General features: G+C 43.5%; 1 protein-coding gene across 1 annotated transcript in view; it reads right to left on the bottom strand.

Moving 5' to 3' along the window:
* Window positions 1-20,471, bottom strand: part of LOC149793625 (uncharacterized) — a 78,896-nt gene that overhangs the window by 1,720 nt on the left and 56,705 nt on the right. Inside the window, exon 8 of the mRNA XM_089969024.1 lies at window positions 210-279. Coding sequence (XP_089825150.1) covers window positions 210-279 — 70 coding nt within the window. The remainder of the gene's footprint in view (window positions 1-209; window positions 280-20,471) is intronic.

Raw genomic sequence — 20,471 nt, 5'->3', positions numbered from 1 at the left:
GTAAAGTACCCATTCGTCAATACCTCTCTGCACTATTCACTGCACTTAAGAACAAGAAAGTAACGCAGAAAGCTCCAGGTCAAGATCTAGCAAGTTTAATTTATTTGTAAATAGCGAAACCTTTTAAGGGAAATTAAAACAACCCGTAGGGTCTTGTCCAGAAAGAATGGTTAAAGTTGCAAAATGTTTCATCAAAGAGTTTTACTTACATTTCCCAAATTCTTCGTGGCTCCTAAACTCTGCCATTTCAGGACATAGTCTCCGAAGTAGGATTTTATCCTGTGAGATAATAATAATAATAATAATATAATAATAATAATAATAGCCACCATTACGTTTGCCTACCAACGTGATCTAAATTTCATTATATGTCTATCATATGTCGTCCGTACTTCCGATAAGAGTTTGGGGTTGGGGGCATGGTGTTTAATGGGATCGATACAGCATCCTCTTCCTTCACTTTGGGTGGGTGGATGGATAAAGAAGCCACTCCCTTGGCGATGAATTAATGACCAAAAAGGAATGGCCTCTCCTGAGATGGAGGGTGGGATAGAACTAAATGGTGAAGATACGGCATGAATTAACTTTTATTTAGAGTAATAGAGCAGCCTGACACGAGGAGGAACACTGAATAATCCTTCTGTATTATCTGCAGCCATTTATGTAATTTTATGTTGCACGGAAAGTACGCATGAAGATGAAGTCGAAGTTCTATTGGGAAAGAGTGGTGAATTTAAAGATTGATTGATATGATTGTTTTCAGTGTGTTTTTACTTCCTAATTTGTACATAATGAGATGTTACTGATTTTCTTCAAATCCAATGTAATGAAAAATGAAGGTTAGATTTTTATTCCCAAACGAAAAGGCCGGGACTATAACGTTATGATGGAGACTAAATACGTCATCTATCTGTTACTCTTTTTACATTAGCATTATACCAATAACTTTCTCAAATTTTGTAGACGCCTTGCATAAGAGTCAAGAAAGACACTTTTTAATGTTTGGGGTTAAATAAGTCAAAGGTCAGTGTCACAATGATTGAGAATTGAAAAGGTGTTTCTGCGCAATAGCTCAAGTTCTACACCACATATATAAAATCAAACTTTCTGCGATAGTAGTTAAGTGGGGCACCATAGCCTCAATGGGAATTAGCATTACAGACCCCCCCTGGGCAAATATAGCCTCAAGGGAAATTTAACATGGAGAAAAATCGTGGGCAAATATAGCCTCAAGGGGAATTGAACATGGAGAATATAGCCTCAAGGGAAATTTAACATGGAGAAAAATCGTGGGCAAATATAGCCTCAAGGGAATTGAACATGGGGGAATAAAGTGTGGGTCTGTCTAGCGACAAGGGGAATTGAATATGAGATTTTTTTTTTTTAAAAAAAATCTTTTTAAAAATTTTTTTTTTAAAAAAAGGGGTAGGCAATTGAAAGGCTATCTCTTTTCGAGAAATATGGCTGGCCCTGAAAAGGGCCTTTGGGTTTCTTCTTCTTCTTCTTCTAACTCCTCCACTTTTTCCACGAAGTCCTCACTTTTTCCATTATTCCTTTCTTCTTCTTTTTCTCCTCTGGCATCCAGTCTGGATGGCCCAAGGCTCTAAACTTTTCCTGGACTTTGATCCAATTTTGATTTAGCCTTTCAAAATCAGCCTGTTTCTTTTTGTTTTCCTGATCTTTTCTTTCTTTGTACCATCTCTCTTTAATCTTCTTTACCTCTACCTCCATCACTTTTCTCATCAAGTCCTCTCCTTTCCTCAGTCTTTCCTGACCTCTCTCCACATAAGAGCACTCTGTCCCATGTGACATTTTTTCAAGAAAGCACCTGACTTTGCTTGCATTGTCAAGTGCTTCCTTTAGGCTTCCCACTCTGACATAGGTGGGATTTATCATACCTCTCAATCTCTTTTCCTCCTCTTCAATCATTCCTGCTATCACTTCTTTTGCTATGTTTAGACATTTAGCGTAGTCCAGGTACTCTGCTATCTTCCATTCTTTTTCTAGTCTCTCCACTACATAGATACCATCTATTATCCAGTTGTATATGTGTACCAAATTGTTGAACAAGTCACTTGCAACCACCATCTTCGTTTTTATTATTCCGTAGAATGGTTCGAACGACGAATGTGGTGGGTTCTTATAGTGAAAGCGCGTACGTGATGGAAAACATCCCCTAAAAACATAAAATTGATCTTACCTAGATCATAACCTAACAACGCGCTGACGTGAAGGAAAACATCCCCCTACTTTTTCTCATATCATTTAATAAAACCCAAAGTATACTCTCCACATACGCTAAGAAACAATAAAGAAACTACTATTCACACAAACTTACTTGAGCATTTACAAACACAAACACACAAACACATACACTCTCACTATCAATAAAGAGTTAATGTTTATATTCACACTACTCTACCTACACACATTGGCAAATCGATCGTTATTTCTTTTCTAGAGTATTGGGTAGCCCTTAAAAGGGCTGTTTTTTTTTTGAACTCCAGATGCACCTATCTAATGATGGCACCTTCCTGGCCTGGCGCCACACACGCATCTTATTCCCCAGTCTCCTTTCACCTTTTTTCTGGGGAGCGCAGAGGGAGGATGATTCGCTTCAACACTCCAATCCTCTGTCTCGGGAATATTGTACGACATCCTCTCTCCTATTTTCTTTTCCTCCTCTTCCCTCTGTCTTCTCTCCTCCTCTTCCTTCTTTATTCTTTCCTCTTGTACTATAGCTTCCGCAGCCAGTTCATTTAACAGGCGCCTGACATATTCCAGATGTATCTGGAGTTCAAGAAGTTTGCTTATTCTGCTATTCATTTTTGGTGTTGATCAATCAACAAGGGTAGCTAGACTGCCGAACGAGTTTAAATTTATAGTGAAAGCGCGGACGTGAAGGAAAACATCCCCCTAAAAACATAAAATTGATCTTACCTAGATCATGACCAAAAAAAACAACAACGCGCGGACCTAAAAGAAACACTCACTCACTTTTTTATGCTACCCATAACTATTTTAAAATATTTTATAAATCACTTCAATAGACTATTTACATACGCAAAACAATCCAATCTAACCCCAAATCTACACCTCAAACACCAAAAAACATTATTTTAATTTACTATCTACACCAACGTACGTGATCACTTACAAACACACAATCACATACCCTCACATTTTTTTAAAAAAGAGTTAGTGTTTATTTTCACACTACTCTACCTACACACATTGGCAAATAGATAGTTATTTCTTTTCTAGAATATTGGGGTAGCCCTGAAAAGGGCTGTTTTTTTGTTTGCAATGGCAATCTTTTTTTAGTTTCTAAGAATGCGATGTCCTCTGAGGACAGACTTTCTGGCGATAGGTCTGCTTCTTCGGAAAGAGAAGAAGAACTCTTTGGTGTCGATACGACAATCGACAAAGCCTCTGTCAGCTTCAGGTTGTTGCTGCTGCTGTTGTTGTTGCTGTTGCTGTTGCTGCTGTCTCTGAAGTCTGTACTTCTCTGTCCATTCTTCTTTTTCCCTTTCATTTCTTCTCTGAAGAGCTCTTCTATCAGGTCTTCAGTGATTTTTAACATTCTCACATTCTCTATTTCTTCTGTCTTCGGTATCAGACTGTGTCTGACCCTATGCAAATTCACGTAGGCTTCGTTGAGCTTAGCTAGTTTGGAGCACATCTTCTTAGGAGGATGAGTCGACAATGGATGGTTAGACTGGAAACAACCCCCGTTCTTAAAGTCAAAGCGCGGACGTGAAGGAAAACATCCCCTTCACGGTTTTCGAGCCGCAACGTTTAGTGAGTGTCATGAGAGGGATAGTAAGAAATGAAAGAGCATCAATCCAACATTCTTATAGCTAAACAAACCACAAAGGCATTTTTTTCAAAACACAACATTTTTTATTCAAAAATCACTTAACACTAAACAACAACTCTAACATATTTTAAACAATAATCCAACAATATAACATCAAGCAATTGTTTCAAATGACAAACATTTTTTTCAATTTACAGTTTACTTTAAACAGGGCTTACAACGTTGTGAATGAAATTGTGATTTCGACTGTTGAAAGTCATTAGGCCATTGATGGACACTACGTTTCCTAGCTTGAGACAAAAGATAAGCATAATGGTCACAGAACCATCGATCTACTTTCACATCGTTTCTAGAAGAAGAACGAGGATCGAAATGAGTCACTAAATGTTCTAAGGAATACCCCAGGCTGCGATGATGCAAAAAATACACACACTACTGTCCACACACCAAGGAATCTGTGCCTTGTAATTTCACATTATTGAATCGGGTGGTTTGAGCATTTCTTCTCATAAAGTCGATGATATCGTCTTCCAAAGGGGGCAATCCGTACGAATCGAAATATTCCACACATCCTTCTTGAGGAAAGTAGACGGCTACCCAGTGGGTTCCTGGGAGATGACTGTCGTCCGTGTTGATCACGTAAGCTTGATGGTCTTGAGGTTTGCGATGAGGGAGTTCATCTTTAGCACAGACGACAGGATTCCAAGAAGCTGTATACGAACTGTGGTTCAAAAGGTAATAAAGTTCCCAGGTATCCATTGATTTGTGTGTGTTTTTTTTCTTCTTCACAGGTAATAATAAGTCGTCAATTCGATCCTGACTTTTTGCTTGAAAATGTCTGACGAATAAACGGTTATTCGTTCTGTTTCCTCACTCTGATTCAGGAGAGCTTCGATACGATGGATCTCTTGAGTGGTTAATGGAGGACAAGAATGTTCACGCAAGCCTTTATACCACTGTTGCAACACGTCTTCTTCCGAGATGAGACTCCAAGCTTCGTCCAGATACTCGTCCAATTTTTCTTCTTGACTCAACATCAGGCATTTATCGTGTTGAATTTGACTGGGATGATCGTTTTGACATCCATAGCAATTTTTCTTAATCAATTCCGTCATTTTTTCGACCAAGTGTTTGGCAAAACAGGAGACTAAATGGGCTTCTTGTTCTGGCCATCTTGACTTCATCATGACAACTTCTTCGTCTTTGTCTTGGGATTCTTCTTTTTCCACGGTCTCCTCACATTTCATCTCCAACGTTTCTCCACTAGGCAAAGAGGTATAACAGTCTTCCATGGCTTCTAGTAATCTAGAATGACTTCTCTCAAACTGTTGATTTCTATGGTATTATCGAATTCTGCATACAGGATGACGTTCACCGTTACATCAGGGTCTCGGTTTGCAAACTGAATTTCCACACGAATCTGACCGGATTTTATAGGGTGGAAATGTCCCTCGTCGCTGCCTTGGTCAGGAGTGAAATCGAAAGCCCACAAAGCATACCCTCCTACATAATCGTCGTACGTAATACCGTGACTGGTGTTGGTTCCTAACTGTCCGGTGGCTTCGTACAGGGACAAGTACGATCTCAAGTAATTCTTCTTCTGAAAGTCAGGCTCAAAGGGTCGGGTACACAAGGTTTTGCCATCGCGACTGACTTCGATCTTGGACACGCCAAAGTGTTGAAAGTAGAAAGGATTTTTAGCCAAAGCTCCGTTGAAAGCTTCATTCTCGACGATACCAACAATCAAACGTTTGGGTAACTGTCCTTGGAACAAATGATCTTCGATCATGGATCGCTGTCCCTTGGGAATGGTGAAGGTTTTCACTTCCACGCGTCGTATGGGATACTTGGCGGTCGTTCTGCTCAATGTTTGACTGATGTCGTTACCCACTTTAGGTAACACTTCCACGCGTCGTACGTAGAGCCTGGCTTCCTCGATGACAGTTTTGCAAGCAGTAGTACCTATCAAATGGAAAGGGGCACTGCTACGATTCAGTCTCAGGCGAACATTCACCCCGTTTAGCAAATATTTCTCTTGTAACCACATGTCCAAATGCAAACGATCCATTAGTTCTAAACTCTGTCCATCTTTGATTCTGTTTCTTCGTTCTATAAATCCGTCATTGTTTTCTTTCTTTTCATCAGTTTCGAAATTTTCAAACTTTTCAGCTTCGTCAACTTCCCATAGCACAGAGGCATTGAGATGAGTGTTCTTGGCGTCTATTCCGTACGTCAAGAGATTTTCCAGGTACGCTCGATAAGGGTAAGTATCCATGCTGCTGCTGACCAGTTTGCTGTTCAAGTACAAGTCCACTCCGCTAAACAAGGAATGCATGAAATTGTTGACGGGAGCTATTACCTCATCGCCATCTAGGGTCGAATTGTCCTCATCGACAACTTTGACTTTCAAGTACAAGTAACTGCTATTCAGATCGATGTAATCTTCGGGCTGTCCTTTGATTTCAAATTCGATGGGAGCTGAGGCTGTCAATGAGGAGACGGGGTGAAATTCCACCCACTGGGATTCTTGCATCGTCATCATGGTGGGGGGCATGGCAAACAGATCCAGTTCCGTCTTGGAACAAGCGCAAGACTCTCGGTGCATCATTTTTTTTCTTCTGTGTTTCAATAATCGAAAACGTCTAAGTCTCGAACGGTTCTTCTTTTCTTGGCCTTTTTAGCTTGAAGTCTGGTGAAAGGGTGTTTTCTTCGTCGTCTCTTTCTGCCTTGTCCTTGCTGAATGCCTGACTCGGTAGCGTGCAGGGCATTTATAGGTGTGTCTCGTCGGCCCAAAATGTCTTTGCCCGTTTGCAGCAAGACATTTTTGCCAGCCCTCATGAAGGCTTCTTTAGGGTTTTGTTTGTGGATGATGACATTTTGGAGAAATTCTTTGCCTTGCGTCAGTGCCGCATCTTTCAAGGCGTGCAATCCGCGTGTCACCATCGGTTTCAACACCGGAGCCACCGAACGAAAGGCCAATTTCAGCATGTCTCCTAAACCGTGTCCTCGCTGTCGAGCAACCCCTCGGTACACCGGATACATGACTTACTTACGAGTCGTGAGAGAACCGTTTTCGAAAATGGAGTTTCACCGTGACTTTTCCTTTGGTGAAAGGAATATTTTGTCCCAAATCTCCTTTTATAGTAATGTTGACCGTATCCAAATACGACTTGCTGACTGGCAAATAGTGAGGATGTACAAATTCGCGGTGGACGTGGTAAGTGTTTCCACCTTCCTCGTCAGCGTTCGCGGCAGAATCCACTTTGAAAGGAATGACACGCAGTAACGGTACGGAGGTGTGTCCCACCACGTTATACTCCACCACATCGGAATACACGAACATCAAATTCAGTCCTTGATTCAGTTCTACTGGGGTACGAAAGAACTTGCTAAAAGACTCGTTGTCGTAAATGATTGCTAGCTCACCTTTTTGCTCAAATTTCTTTCTCATCTCCATGTCTCCGCCCAACATGTCAAACAATTCAGGACAAAATAAGAAAGACATCATTTTACGCCCCTCAGGAAATTTCATTAGGAAGCGACGAGCTGTTTTGTGGTACTCCAGGGTGACGACACCTTTTTTGGCTTCCTCCAAAGCTTTCAGAAACACGCCATTAAACCTGGTGGCTATGGTGCTGACCAAATGTTGACCACTAAAATAATAGCCTGGGGGAATGAACAAGTGGTAGGTGGTGTACCTTTGATTTTTTGTGCTAGGGGTTTTCTTGTCATATTTGCCATGGGTATCCAACCACTGTTGCAATTGTTCGTCATAAACTTCCACATCATATTTATTTTGATTGGGAAGGACATTGAGGACTTGGGTCGGGTGAATCATTTCTACTAAAGCCACTTCCCAATGGGCTTCGTGATCTAAGGGGATGACCTGAGGTAATTTGGCCGTGTAACAGCACAACGTGTTGTGGGGAAACACCTCCATGGAACTGTCACTGGGTAAGGTTAAGTAAAATTGGTTTTGGTGACTCATAATTCCAGAGTTCTGTGGCTGTCCGAGGGGTTACTGGACGTCAGAGGCGTGTCTCCGCCCAAAATGGGGTTCTGATTGTGGTTGGAGTGGTGACTGGCACTGGCACTGGACACAAGGTTCCCGTTCGAGGAGAATTTCAGGGAGGGATTGGGAAGCAGGTAACCGATGCAACTGCCAATAAAATGGTCCACAATTGTTTGTCTCCTTGTTGCAAACTCAAATTGGCGATGGCTGCCCCGATGACACAATACACCACGAAGATTTGGCAGAAGAAGACGATTTGCGTTTTAGGCACACGTTCTCCACACCACACCCACAAGGGTTGTTTTTGTAAATCTTGCACAGAAGAACTAGGTGAAGGAGGAGTGGTCGACGTAGCTGCGTCTGCTGCGTGAAAGGGCATGATGGTCACTTCTTTTTATAGTCGATGACTTGCGAAGCGTCGATCCAAGAATCAAAACTGGGTGGATATCCTTTCCAACGTACTTTGACTTCTTTGACACGTCGTTTGCCCACTTTACGGGTTCTGCGTTCGAGAATGCTTTCGATGTCGTACACGTCGTCTTCTTTTTTGGTCACACGTTGTAACTCGGGCAAATAAAACGTTCCTTTGAGCACTTCTCCGTTCATGTCTTCCAATTTATGGACGGCAGGATGACGGCCATGCACTCGTCCAGTGACGCGAAACAATTCGGTCGTGAAGTTAGGTAAGTAACCTTTGACGAAAGTGCGTTTGGTTTTGCAAATGCGCACCCAATCTCCTACGGCCAACATTCCACTTTTCTTGGGGACAGCCCTCGTCGGGGACGTACCGAACAGACGCTCAAACACCAACACTTCGTTGTCGGGAGTCACGTCTTGCGGGGCACGTCCAATGCTTCGATGGTAAGATTGGTTGTACGCTTGCACCAGGTGCGGTAAGATGTCGATGTACTTCAGAGTGTGGTGATGCGTAAAATATTTCCACATGCGTTCTTTCAAAGTGCGTTGAAAACGTTCCACGATGCTGGCTTTGGTTTCGGGATTCTCGGTGGTAAAAAAATGAATGTCACGTTTCTTTAATTCTTTTTGGAAAGCTTGGTTCAGAAATTCGGTGCCTTTGTCCGTTTGCCATCGAAGAGGGTGACGACCGCTTTGTTTCAACACCCGTTGCAGGGTTCGCACTAACTCGCTGCTCGATTTGGAAGTCAAGGGCACGACCCAGGCAAATTTGGAAAAGACGTCGATGACACAAAACAAATATTTGTAGCCACGATTGTAGCTGGCCAAATGAGAGACATCGGCTAAATCGGCTTGCCATTGATGATCGATGCCTTCCACTCGGGTGCGACTTCTGGCAAACTTGCGTCGAATGGGTTTGTGCAAAGTGTAGGTAGCTTGTTCTTGTAACCATCGTTGCACTTGAGGTAAACGGAGACTTTTCAGTCGACTTTTGGCAGCACGATACAATTTTTGAACTCCTGCGTAACCTGCAGGATGGGAGGGATCGTAGTAAATGCTGGCTAAGACTTTTTCCATTTTTTTGTGTTTGTGTGCTAATAAGACACCCACTCTTGGAGGATGCTACTCTTTTTCTCTTGGGGTACTTTCTTGGATTGCAATGCTTTGCGTGTGCTACCGGCAATTGGTGTTGAAGAGGAGGAGGATGTCTGAGTGGGGGATATCGGTTCTTGTTTTACTTCTGTCTTCACTTTCTTTTTCTCTTGTGAGGAAGAAGGGGTGGCCATCATCTTTTTAATCCATCCAATTCTGGAGGTAGGTGGTGTTGTTAACTTGCGTACTTTTTCTGGTGCAGTTTGAAACCCTTCTTCTTCTTCTTTCCTTTTTCTGTCTTGGTCACTAGTACTGGTGGTACTGGTACTGGTACTGGTGATGGTGCTGGGCTTTTCATCAAGGTCTTAAAATCTTTCAGAGTGGGAAGAGCTGTTTCGTCTAAAGCTTTCTGGTGAAAGAGTTGCAGTCGTTGCAAGAGTTGACCGTACTTTTGCGATTTTTCTGTTTCGGACAAATCTTGGCGATCCATCAAAGACTGCAATTCGTGTTGTAACTGGGACATCTCGCTCAAATTGGGATTGGGAGGTAAATGCGGGGTGCGTTGTTCTTGCCACCGATGGTATTCCATCCATCGTTTGTAAGGCACTAAAGCTAGTTTTCGTCCTTCCATGGGGTTGTCAGCGGTCGATTCTGAGATCTTGGGACTTCCGAGGGCCTTTTTATCTTGCTCCTACCAGTTCTCCCAACATGGTTCCCAAGACTCCTTTCAGTATGGGGCCTAACAAGAGAGGTAAAATACCTCCACGTTGCACTAACATCTTCTTTTTTGACGAATGGGAATTTTCTTTCGAACCATTTGGCGAAGAACGTGACGATGTTTGCCTAAGCATTGTTTCTGGTGTTTGGACAAAGGGATCGTGCCTTTCAAAACGTTCAAACAACATTCGCACACGGTATCGATGACCTCTTTGGAGGCCGTTTGAATGAGTTTTTTTCGTAGGGGTGGAGAAGCTTTGGACAGGACAGATAACATGTCCCCATGTTTGGCTAAACGTGGTGGCAGTCCTTTCCTTTTCTTTCCTTGGGGTTTTCTGGAGGGTGACATCTTTGAGTCTTCAGGAGCACCAAAAAACACTGATACCCTACTTGGTCACACGCCTTTTTTATACTGGAACGCGTCGCCACTGATTGTCTTTACGTCGTATCAGTTTGAGGACAGGCATGACACGTCGTGCAGGGGTACACAACGGACTAAATCGAGCCAGTTCTTGCTTGGACAAATCCAGTAAACTTTGTAACATGCCCGATCTTTCATGGACTTTGATTTTGGGAGAAGGTACTTTGTGAGCAGCAGCCACTGCTACTAAATTGGAGGGTCCTGCCACTGGGGAAGTTCTTTTGGGGGTCATCAACGGAGAAGTTCTTGGTGTGATCAACGTCTCCAAGTACTCTTCAGTTCTTGGGGTCATCAACGGAGAAGTGGATAAACGTGAGGCTGCCGGAGACGCAGTCACCGCTGTGGCAGGTCGTGGTTTACGAGTGTAAGGTTGCGTCCTAGCCGAAGTGCCTCTCTTGCGACTAGTTTTCTTCTGTGGACTTTTCTTTTTCTGGGGACTTTTTCTCTGTTTCTTTTTCTGGGGGCTTCTTTTCTTTTTCCGGGGTGGTGTCTGGTCAGAGGAGGGTCCTGCCACTGGAGAAGTTCTCCTTGGGGACCTGGTCTTTTTCTTTTTCTTCTTGGGGCTTCGTTGGACTTTTGTCTTGGGGATAACTTTGGGGGCATTAGGATCCCATCTTAAGAGTGAGCGAATGATGAGCCCTCCTAGAGTACCGCTCCCTCCAGGTTTCAAAATGATTTGTTTTTTGGTTTGAGTGTCGATGCGGGGATCGGCCAGTTGGACCAAAGCGACTTTGTTTCGATCGAAAAAGCGTTTGGTTTGATGAGGAATCTGAATGATTCCTTGGAGTATTTGACGTGCCGTCACCGTGAACCATCGTAAGACTTCTTTGAGACTAGCTTCTAAGACACGAGCTCGTGTTTGTGGATTTTTTTCTCGACTGATGCCATACAAGGCACGAATCAATTTGACGGGAAGATGCGACTGAAGGGACGTCATGTTCACACTGTGTGTGAGACAGACGAAAAGGGTCTGAGGTTTATATAAATTTTTTCATGTGGAGTGAAATGAAGTCGAGGACGGAGACGTGTACAGGACAGGCCCTCCGTCTTGGCACCAGTGGTGAAACAAGTGGGTACGAAATCGCAAATCCTCGGGGGTCGTAGGTTTCAAATCGACGAGTAAATAGTCGTGTGGCGTTTGAGTGGCATCGTCGTACGCCTGAGTCAGCCAAGGCGTTCCTAACTGTTTGGCTAAGACTTGCACTTGCGATTTATCTCGAGGGCTTTTAAACAAGACCACGTAATGCGCATTGAGACTGATGGTGCGATGGGCTTTACTTTGTTGAAACAAATTTTGGGTGATGTGAACGACACTGGCATTACGGTGATGCCCTTTGCGCGTGAACCACAGTTTAATTTCTTCTTCGTCTTCTCCTAACATGTCGTCGAAAATGACCAAATGGGTTTGACGGGAGTCAGAGACGATGCCGTTGTCTTCTTTAGGAATGCCTTCCACAAACACGATGGAATCGCCTTGACTTTCTCGCAAGAGGTTGTACGCCGATTGCCACTCTTTGTAACACCACACGATCCGTTGAGGTGGCCGATCGATCAAATGATGTTTATGTTCGATCAAACGTTTGACGAATTCGGTTTTGCCTGAACCGCTAGGTCCAGCAATGAGCATGTTAAAGGGATGGCGAAGATACAAAGCCTCCCAAGTGGCACGATCTAAGTGTTCGTCGATGACTTTGACAGTAGAGGAAGAGGTAGCAGAGACAGCAGAGGTAGCCATTGTGTGAGAAATGTCACTTGTGACACGAAAACAAACAAGACAAGAGTTTATATACTTTTTTTCAGAACACGTTTATTGAATGTTTCAAATATGAACACGAAAGACAAAAATACATAAAACCCAAATAGTGATGTACAGGAATAAAAAACACATCAAAACAATCAAAGTGGAATATAAACAAGTGTCTGTACAACATGTTTTGGGTAACCAAGATGTCCTAGGGACAGTGTGTAATGTTCTTACAGTCTCTACATGAGGTATTGTCACACAAGTGTCCTCCCGGAATGACCTTTCAGGCATGTCCAAGACAGTCCTGTCCTGAAGCGAGTGGTTGTTCTCCGTGACGGGTTCTTCTGACACCGTCACTAACACAGGTTGAAAAGTAACTTTTTTCCTTGAACAACTCTTGTGCATACTGGGCCACTTCTTGGGTCCAAGCCTCAAAACCCCCCTTTTTCCAATCACGAACATCTGTGCAATGGGGATGTAAGTCACAAGCTACACACACATCGTCATACACGTCTTGGCTAGCTAAAAGTTGACGAATCTTTTTTTCCTGTTGAGGTCGAGAAGTATCCAGATGAAAACGCAAGGCTTTGAGCAAAAGGAGTTTTTCGTGACCATTTAAGGCCATGGGGGTATGGTAAGTACTGATCGTAAAGAGTCCACAAAGAATCGGCTGGTAAACGAAATCCCAGAAAACAAGTCACTAAGACACACACCACTTGTCGTCCCAAATTGAATGGATACAGTTCTTGTAATAATCGGTGGTAATGATCCACGGTTTGAATATGGTTATTGAGATCCTTCCACGGAATCTGTTCAATGATATGTGACATAATCCGTGGCATGGCAGCCTGTTTTTATATTCTCTTTGTTTCGGAAGCAATAAAGGTAATTTCTAACCAAACATGTTCGTTCTCCAGTAGGGAATTTAAATGTTCTCTAGCAAAGTATCCATGAATAGGTCATACTAAATCCTCTTTGGTCTGACACAAGAAATGTACTGTTTGCACAAACATGGTTTTACTTCAGTGTCGAATTTAAATCGTTCAGTCACTAATCTACACATTACAATTCGTTCAGAAATTTCCTCTTTCACCAAGTTGACATTGTGTTCAAGATGTTGGTAATTCGTTAACTCTTCCTCTGGAATTCGATGCAGTAAGTTTACAATGATGTAGGTAGAATCGTCCTTACCAAACCAATCCTTTTTAAAACTAGAGGATCGTTGATCAATGTCTGTCCGATGGAACACTTTCAATTGAATCAATCCTTGTATAGCCTTCAGGTACCAGTGGTTCAAACACCGGTGACGTAACGGATGCAATTCTTCTTTACGTTTCACTTGTATTTTAACCAGCTCTCGGTAAATGCGTTCTCTCAACTCCACAGGCAAAGCACGAATGTTCTCTTGTAAAGTATCCATGAATAGGTCAGTCCGTACATTTCACAATCTTCTCCGAGAGCAAAAGTAATCCACATAGTGAGTAGTTTCTGACCACTGCCATTCAGGGTAACGTCCAAGAATGTCACTGAACTCTTTTGATGTAAACGGTCTAGAGTAATATAATAGGAGGAATGCACCCTTGACCCAAAGAAATCTAACACACTGGTTGACTTTTTTCACTTTCCTCTTGTGCATTTCTCGGCACAAAAGTTCTACAGTCACCCATTGAGATTTCACTCTGGCAAACCCCTGCCAAACTTCTTTGTAAATCTTCTCTTGCAGTTCTTTAGGTAATGATTCAATATCGTTTTTGAAATGCAGTTTAAATACTGGTCTCGGTGATGTCGAACATTTGACTCCTAGCCAGTCTGGTTTCTTCTTCGTCAACGACATGGTAAGTTCCTTTAATGTCTCGGTCCCACTAAGGGTAAGTAATGACAGTTCGGTGACCATCGAGCATGTTCTACGTAGGCCGAATCTTGCGGTTCCCAGTGGTGAAGTGACACACCGCAACTGAAGCACTTGACTTTATCTCCTTCGCCCAAGTAGAAAAATCCGGCTCTGGCTAATTCTTCGGGGGTCGGTCCTCCCAGATACTTAGGCCATTTTCCTTTGAACGATTGAAGACGATTTTCAAAGTCGCAGTATTCCGACAAACGCACAGGGAACGAATATTCGTCTTTCACAGGTTCGTTTCGATGAAGGTTGAGTGACATGGGCAGGAGTTTGCTCAGGGCTGGATGACATCCGTAAGGGGGTAGACGTGAAGGTGAACATTCCCCTTTAAAACGAAACTCAGTAAAATGTCCAAGAGGACGAGCGGCATCACTTTCGCATCCCACAGGTTTGACACGCACAGCATCACTTTCCATGATAGGGGTAGGGACACTAAAGTTCCCATGATGCTTTACGCCATCGCTCAGGTCACAACGTACAGCATCGTACCCATCGCAAGGCTCACAATCGCATTCCACTTCCGAAGTCTCACACTTGAATTGTGCCTTTCTAAACAACTTGTTTCGTGTTTCTCTGAAAGTATTCATCTTGTTCGCTCGGTCTTGGTAGTCACAATGAACTATCGATATTGCCTAGGGTTCCTTTTTATATACAGACCAATACCGACGTGTCCATACGGTAAGGTGAAATGATTGGGAAGTCGCACTCGCTTCTGGTAGACGATTTCATAGACTTTTTCCAAGGGCCGACTGACAATGTGGTGAGTGGGTAAACGTACAATCTTGTTCGGTTGATAGGTGGTCACTTTAAAGTTTCCATCCTCTCCCGATTGCAAGGCTTCTTTCAATACCCCAAAGTTGACCACTCGACTGGTACGATGATTCAGAGTCAGTCCTTTCACTTTGCACGTCGTGTGCACTTCTCCTTGTTTGTCCCGGTATTCGTAGCCGTAATTTTTGGGGCCACCACTGACGAAACTTAGAATCTTGTCGTCGGGATGCTCGTCTGTCCAGGCTCCTAAACGGTCTCCTTCGATGTCAGGGTGATGTTGAATCGGGTGATGGATGTAAATGCAACTGTCCGTGTCAAAGTACAGGACGCGTTCCCCTAACAGTTCTAAAGCTTCGTACAATTTTAAGCGAGCATGAGCTGTCACGTAAGCCGCAATGATGACATTTCCAAAAGGGTCGTCTTGTACAAAGTCCAGATCTTCTTCGTAATTGACCAAGATCAAATCCTCGCGAACGACGTCCACGTGTTTCATGTATTTGGTTTTGTCGGAATCATCTGGAAGTAGCGGGAAGGTTCTGTCAAATATTCCGTCTTGGGTAAACACGGTCGTTGTGCCATTTTACCCCACAAGCAATTTAACATCACTTTGGCAAACGATCGCCTGCCTTCGTTTCTCTCGATGTGGTCTAAAGTGATGCCTTCTTGTTCCCGGTATTTCTCTTTGAATTTTATTTGGTCTTCGGGAGTGTGACACCAGGAAGGATAGCCGCTGGCTTCTTGCTTCAGTTTCAAAAAGGCATCCACGTAGTCAGCGAAAATGCCTTTCTGCGTGGGGTCACCCTTGTGGTATTGTTGTGTCTTGGGAAAGTGGCAAATTTCGTACACTTCTAACAGTTGGTATCCCATGTCCATAGCTTTGAACAATTCTACGCTGACCCAGGTTCCCGTCAAGGCCCGTTCTTCCTGGGTGTGCTGACAAGGCTGATCTTGGTTGCACGTTTCGGCACAAGTACGGCACAAGGGAAACATCAGTTTGCCTTGACAATGGTGAGGTAAGACGGGATGGTATAGGTTCGTGGGAGGCAAAACTTTGCACTTGATCAAGCCTTCGTATTGTCGAATGTTTTTCAGGTCGATGTGTTCCGTTAACAATTGCGGGTGCCCTACAGGAAAGCGACAATATTTGCACACGTAGGGATACAACGAACACACGTCCAAGTATTTGATTTCTTCTCCTTTCTCTTCGTCGGCTTGGTACAGCAAACAGGTGGCATTGGTCCTTCCTCCGTACAAACTATCCCTCGGGTTCAGCGGGTCCATGAACTGGTAACTTTCCACGAGGCGTTTAAACTCGGGATCGGTTTTCATACGGTGATCGTATTCGTGTTCCCACATTTCCACCACTTGGTATCCTTGCTGTTCTAACTTTAGGCGTCGCTGACAAGTGTCCTGGTACAAGTCTTCCATGGTCCGTTGTAAAAACTGATTTTTAGTGTCACGGTCAGGGTAACAGACGGGACATCCGTGAAATAAGCAACCGTTAAACTCGTACACGATCTTGGGGTTTTCTAAGTCCCAGCCATCGACCGAATACGTTCCGATGGTCTTTTCACCCCCTCCGTTGCGGGCATGCTGAATCCACTTGCCTTCCTTGTCGCACAAGTAATGTAACCAACGTAGGGCTTTGACCGAGTATTGACGTTTGACAAAGTGGGTCGTTTGAGGACTGATGACAGCCACGGTGTTTTCAGGTATGAATCGTTGGCGGTACACTAAGGAACACGCTTTGGCAATGGTGCAAGCTTCTTTCAAAGGATCGACCCCTCCGTGTTCCATGAACAGTTCTCGAAATTTTCCACAGCAACGTCGTAAAATGTCCACGTCGGAACGACAATACTTTAACATTTCTTCCTGAAAGTCGAAAGGGTCAGAGGCATGAGCCTGGTACCAAGCGTAGAAAGCTTCTCGTTGTTCGGTACGCATGTTGTCGGGGTCGTAATAGTGAGCCTCAGGCAAACGGGGTAGAACGGCGTGTTGATTGGCTTCCGTATTGAAAAAGTGTGGAAAATAACCTTTAGCCATTTCTGTCATTCCAAACGTTTTAGGCATTCGACTCAAAGGCATGACCAAGTAACTCATCGAATCTTTAAACTGCACTTGTCCCACTTGCATGAAAATGATTTTGGCTCCGTTCAAAGTCACTTTAGGACGTTCGGTGCCTTGTTCCGTATAGTACCTCAAAAGAAACTGTCCATCGTATCCGGAGAAATTGTGAGCCATCACCGTGGCATGACGATGACAATCTCCGTAACGTTCGATGTCCTCTTGGCTCCACGTCTTGTCGATGGGGTCTAAGACCCATTGGGCAAAATCGGCTAACGTGTTCGGCCCCCGAAAGATTTTTTCACGCCCTCCAGGAATCTTGCTGCAGTGAGGGCAATGACTGAAGATAGGTTCTTGAATGCACTTCTCGCACGCTCGATGAGCCACGCAGAAATTAGGAATGTGAATGCCGGTCTCTTGCATGCATTCGAAATCGAAAAAGATGAAATTGCCTTTCTTCTTGTGACCGTCCTCTATCTCTGGTGGGGGTTGGTATTTTTGCACGTAGCATTGGTGTTCCAAGTCCACGATGTGGTGACAAATGTGACATTTTTTCTTTCCTCAACATACGTGTCCCTTGGCATTATTGGTACGTAGGCCTTATCCACACGTAGGGCACAATATCAGCAGTTGACAAGCACATTTCTGCTGTGAACCTTGTGTTTCCAAATGTTGTTGGTAACAGGTAGGGCTGACAAACGTGCGCAGACAAGTTGAACAAGGCACTGGTTCTTCGCTCAGACAGGGTGGAGAGGCCAAACATCCTGGACATTTTATTCCACAATGCTTGTGTTGCTCTAGATTGTATAAAACCATAATCACATTTCTCACAATAATAACTGTATCCCAGGAATCCGGTGATGGTGGTAATGGTATCGAAATGGTCATCGTGATGATAAACGTGAATGTATTTTCCGTCCTTAAAATCTTGACCTCGAAACAACAGAGGCCCGCGCATTTCTTGAGGGTGCACTTTCAAGATGTAGCGTGGAGCTAGGGCATCTTGCAATTTTTGCATCTCAGGAATGCCACAGGGTGTGTCTTTGGACAGGCCAGCTTGTTGCAACAGGTGTTCTGCTTTGTTTCGTTGTTTGGCTCGGTCCGATTGTCGAATAGTTTTCCAGGCTCTTTTCCATTCTGCCGTGTCGTTCTTGTTGGCATAGGTTCGTCCCACCACGATGGCTCGGGCTAAACACATCTGGTCTTGAGAATTGTGAATTTGGACGAGACTCTTTTTGGTGTTGCGAAGGTCGTTCACCAATAACATCTTTTTGCGTCCGGTCCCTTGAGGAGGAGAGACGTGGGCCATTTTCAGTGTGGCTTTACCATCGGTGATGTCAAACTGATCATTAGATTGTTGTACTTGTTGAATCTTGTCCATGACTTTGGAAGCAGTCAATTCTGCGGGTCTGCTAAACTCGATCCAAACAGGGGATTTCAAACCGTCGTGATCTATGGATAGTGTCAAGCGATCGTCTTCTTTGGGTTGACATTGTCGCTTGAGTGCGGTGAGCAAAGAATCCCACACCCCAGTGATGAACCCTTCTGCTTTCTCTAACGGTACGTCGGACTTGAAATCTTTAAACTTCACTGTGTAGGTGTAAGCGGTGGTTCTAAATTTTCTAGAGGAGCGCTTTTCCGTCTCTCGAATGGAATAGTACTTTTCAGGGTTAACTAAGGATGGCAAACTTGGTTTAGAGGGTTCGGATTCTGGTTCACTCATGTCCTCTTCAAAATCACTGGCATGAATTTGTGCCAAGATTTCAGCCCTGGTACGAGGCGATAGATCACGTTTCTGCCTCTTACTTTCTTCTTCTTTTTTCTCGAATGAATGGGATCGTTTCATCTTGAGTGCAAAACGTCAAATGACTCAAGTGTAAACACCATAGACTAATTTATAGTCATGGCAGACCAGCGTATATAAAAGGGTGTGTGTCTTGTCCTTTCACTATTCATTTCACTCTCAAGCCGAGCACAACGATGGAAGAGACTACCCAGATGGAACGTTTCGTCAGAGCTTTGCGAGGGGTCATTAGAAAATTCTCTTCAGACCAGCCCACGGACTACTCTCCTTCCTTTCGAGATAAAAGTCAAGATACTTGCTATATCTGTCAGAAGAAAGGGCATTGGTCTTCAGAGTGTCCAGACCGTCAAAAAAGAAAAAAAAACAGGGGCTAAAAAGGACAAAAGTAAAGATACCTGTTATTATTGTAAAGAAAAAGGACATTGGTCTCCAGATTGCCCAAAAAAGAAACAAGAGGAATCAGAAAAAAAGAGGAATTCTTCAGAAGAAGAGAGGGATTCTTCAGAGGAAGAAAAGGATTCTTCAGAGGAAGAGAGGGATTCTTCAGAGGAAGAAGAGGAAGAAAGAAGACAATTCTATTTATAAGAGGCAAAGAAACAGGAGAAGAAAAGAAGAAGGGAAGAAAATGAGGAGAAAGAAGAGGAAAAAACGGTGAAGAAATTCAAAAAACAGAGAGACTAAACAAGGAGAAAGAAGAAGTCAATGAACTTTTAATTAAAGTGTTGTGTTGTGAATTGTGAATTGGATTGTAAAAAATGGATAAAAAAATAAATTAATGATATAAGGTAAGTGTCTTTGAGTTTTGATTTTAAAATAAGAACGTAAACTCACGCACTCATACACAGAAACGTACTATAAGGGTAAAATGGGTGGGGTTTTTTTGAGTTATTGGCAATTGAAATTATATTTCTTTTCGAGAAATGTGGGTGGCCCTGAAAAGGGCCTTTTTATTTTGGTGTAGGGGTGAGTTTAAGCAATCAACTTTAACTGCCTTAAGCCTTTGCCACGGCCAAGGCCTACTTCTGGACTGCGTAATGTTGATGATGATGATTGGGTTGAAATCACTAAGGGTGGTACGGTAGGCTTAGTCACAGGGTTGACGTGTTTAGCTCGGGAAGGTCGTATTCTCTTCGGTCGTAATAAAGAAGTCTGATACATTTGTTTCAGACTTCTTAACTCCGCTAAAATGTCCAACAGTACCGTGACCGTTTGATTTTCACCCTCTTGTTTCTTTGCTGCTACTTCTTCTTGCTGTTGTTGCTGTTGTTTTTTTCTTACCTCTTCTTCTTGCTGCTGTTGCTGTAGGAGAAAAGCTTGTTCCGCTTCCTTTTGTCGTTGTATAAATTTCTCCAATTCTTCTTTCTGTCTCTGTCTAAAATTCTCCACTTGCGGTAATGAAGATGGTAACGAAGGTTCCGGAACAAATTCTTGCGAGGAGAGAAAATCCACAAAATCCCAATTCACCTCTTCTGAAAGTAAGTCCGGGTTCCCTTGGGCAGTCTCCCCTGCTGGTGCACCCCAATGGATCGTTTTCTGAGTTTCCGTCATGTTGAATCACTGTCGGATAGATTGACTGTACACAAGCGCTATCGAATCTATATAGACCACGTGACGTCACAGACTACTCTCTTCGGATTGGATGCGGACTGACTGAATTTTGTAACGCGTGTTCGGATTGGTGAATGAACTCAATCCGTTTTCAATCCTACCTC

The sequence above is a fragment of the Sinohyriopsis cumingii genome, chromosome 8 (genome assembly GCF_028554795.1).
Source record: "Sinohyriopsis cumingii isolate HCF-2022 chromosome 8, ASM2855479v2, whole genome shotgun sequence".
Lineage (NCBI taxonomy): Eukaryota > Metazoa > Mollusca > Bivalvia > Unionida > Unionidae > Sinohyriopsis > Sinohyriopsis cumingii.
This window is presented reverse-complemented; position numbering and strand designations above follow the sequence as displayed.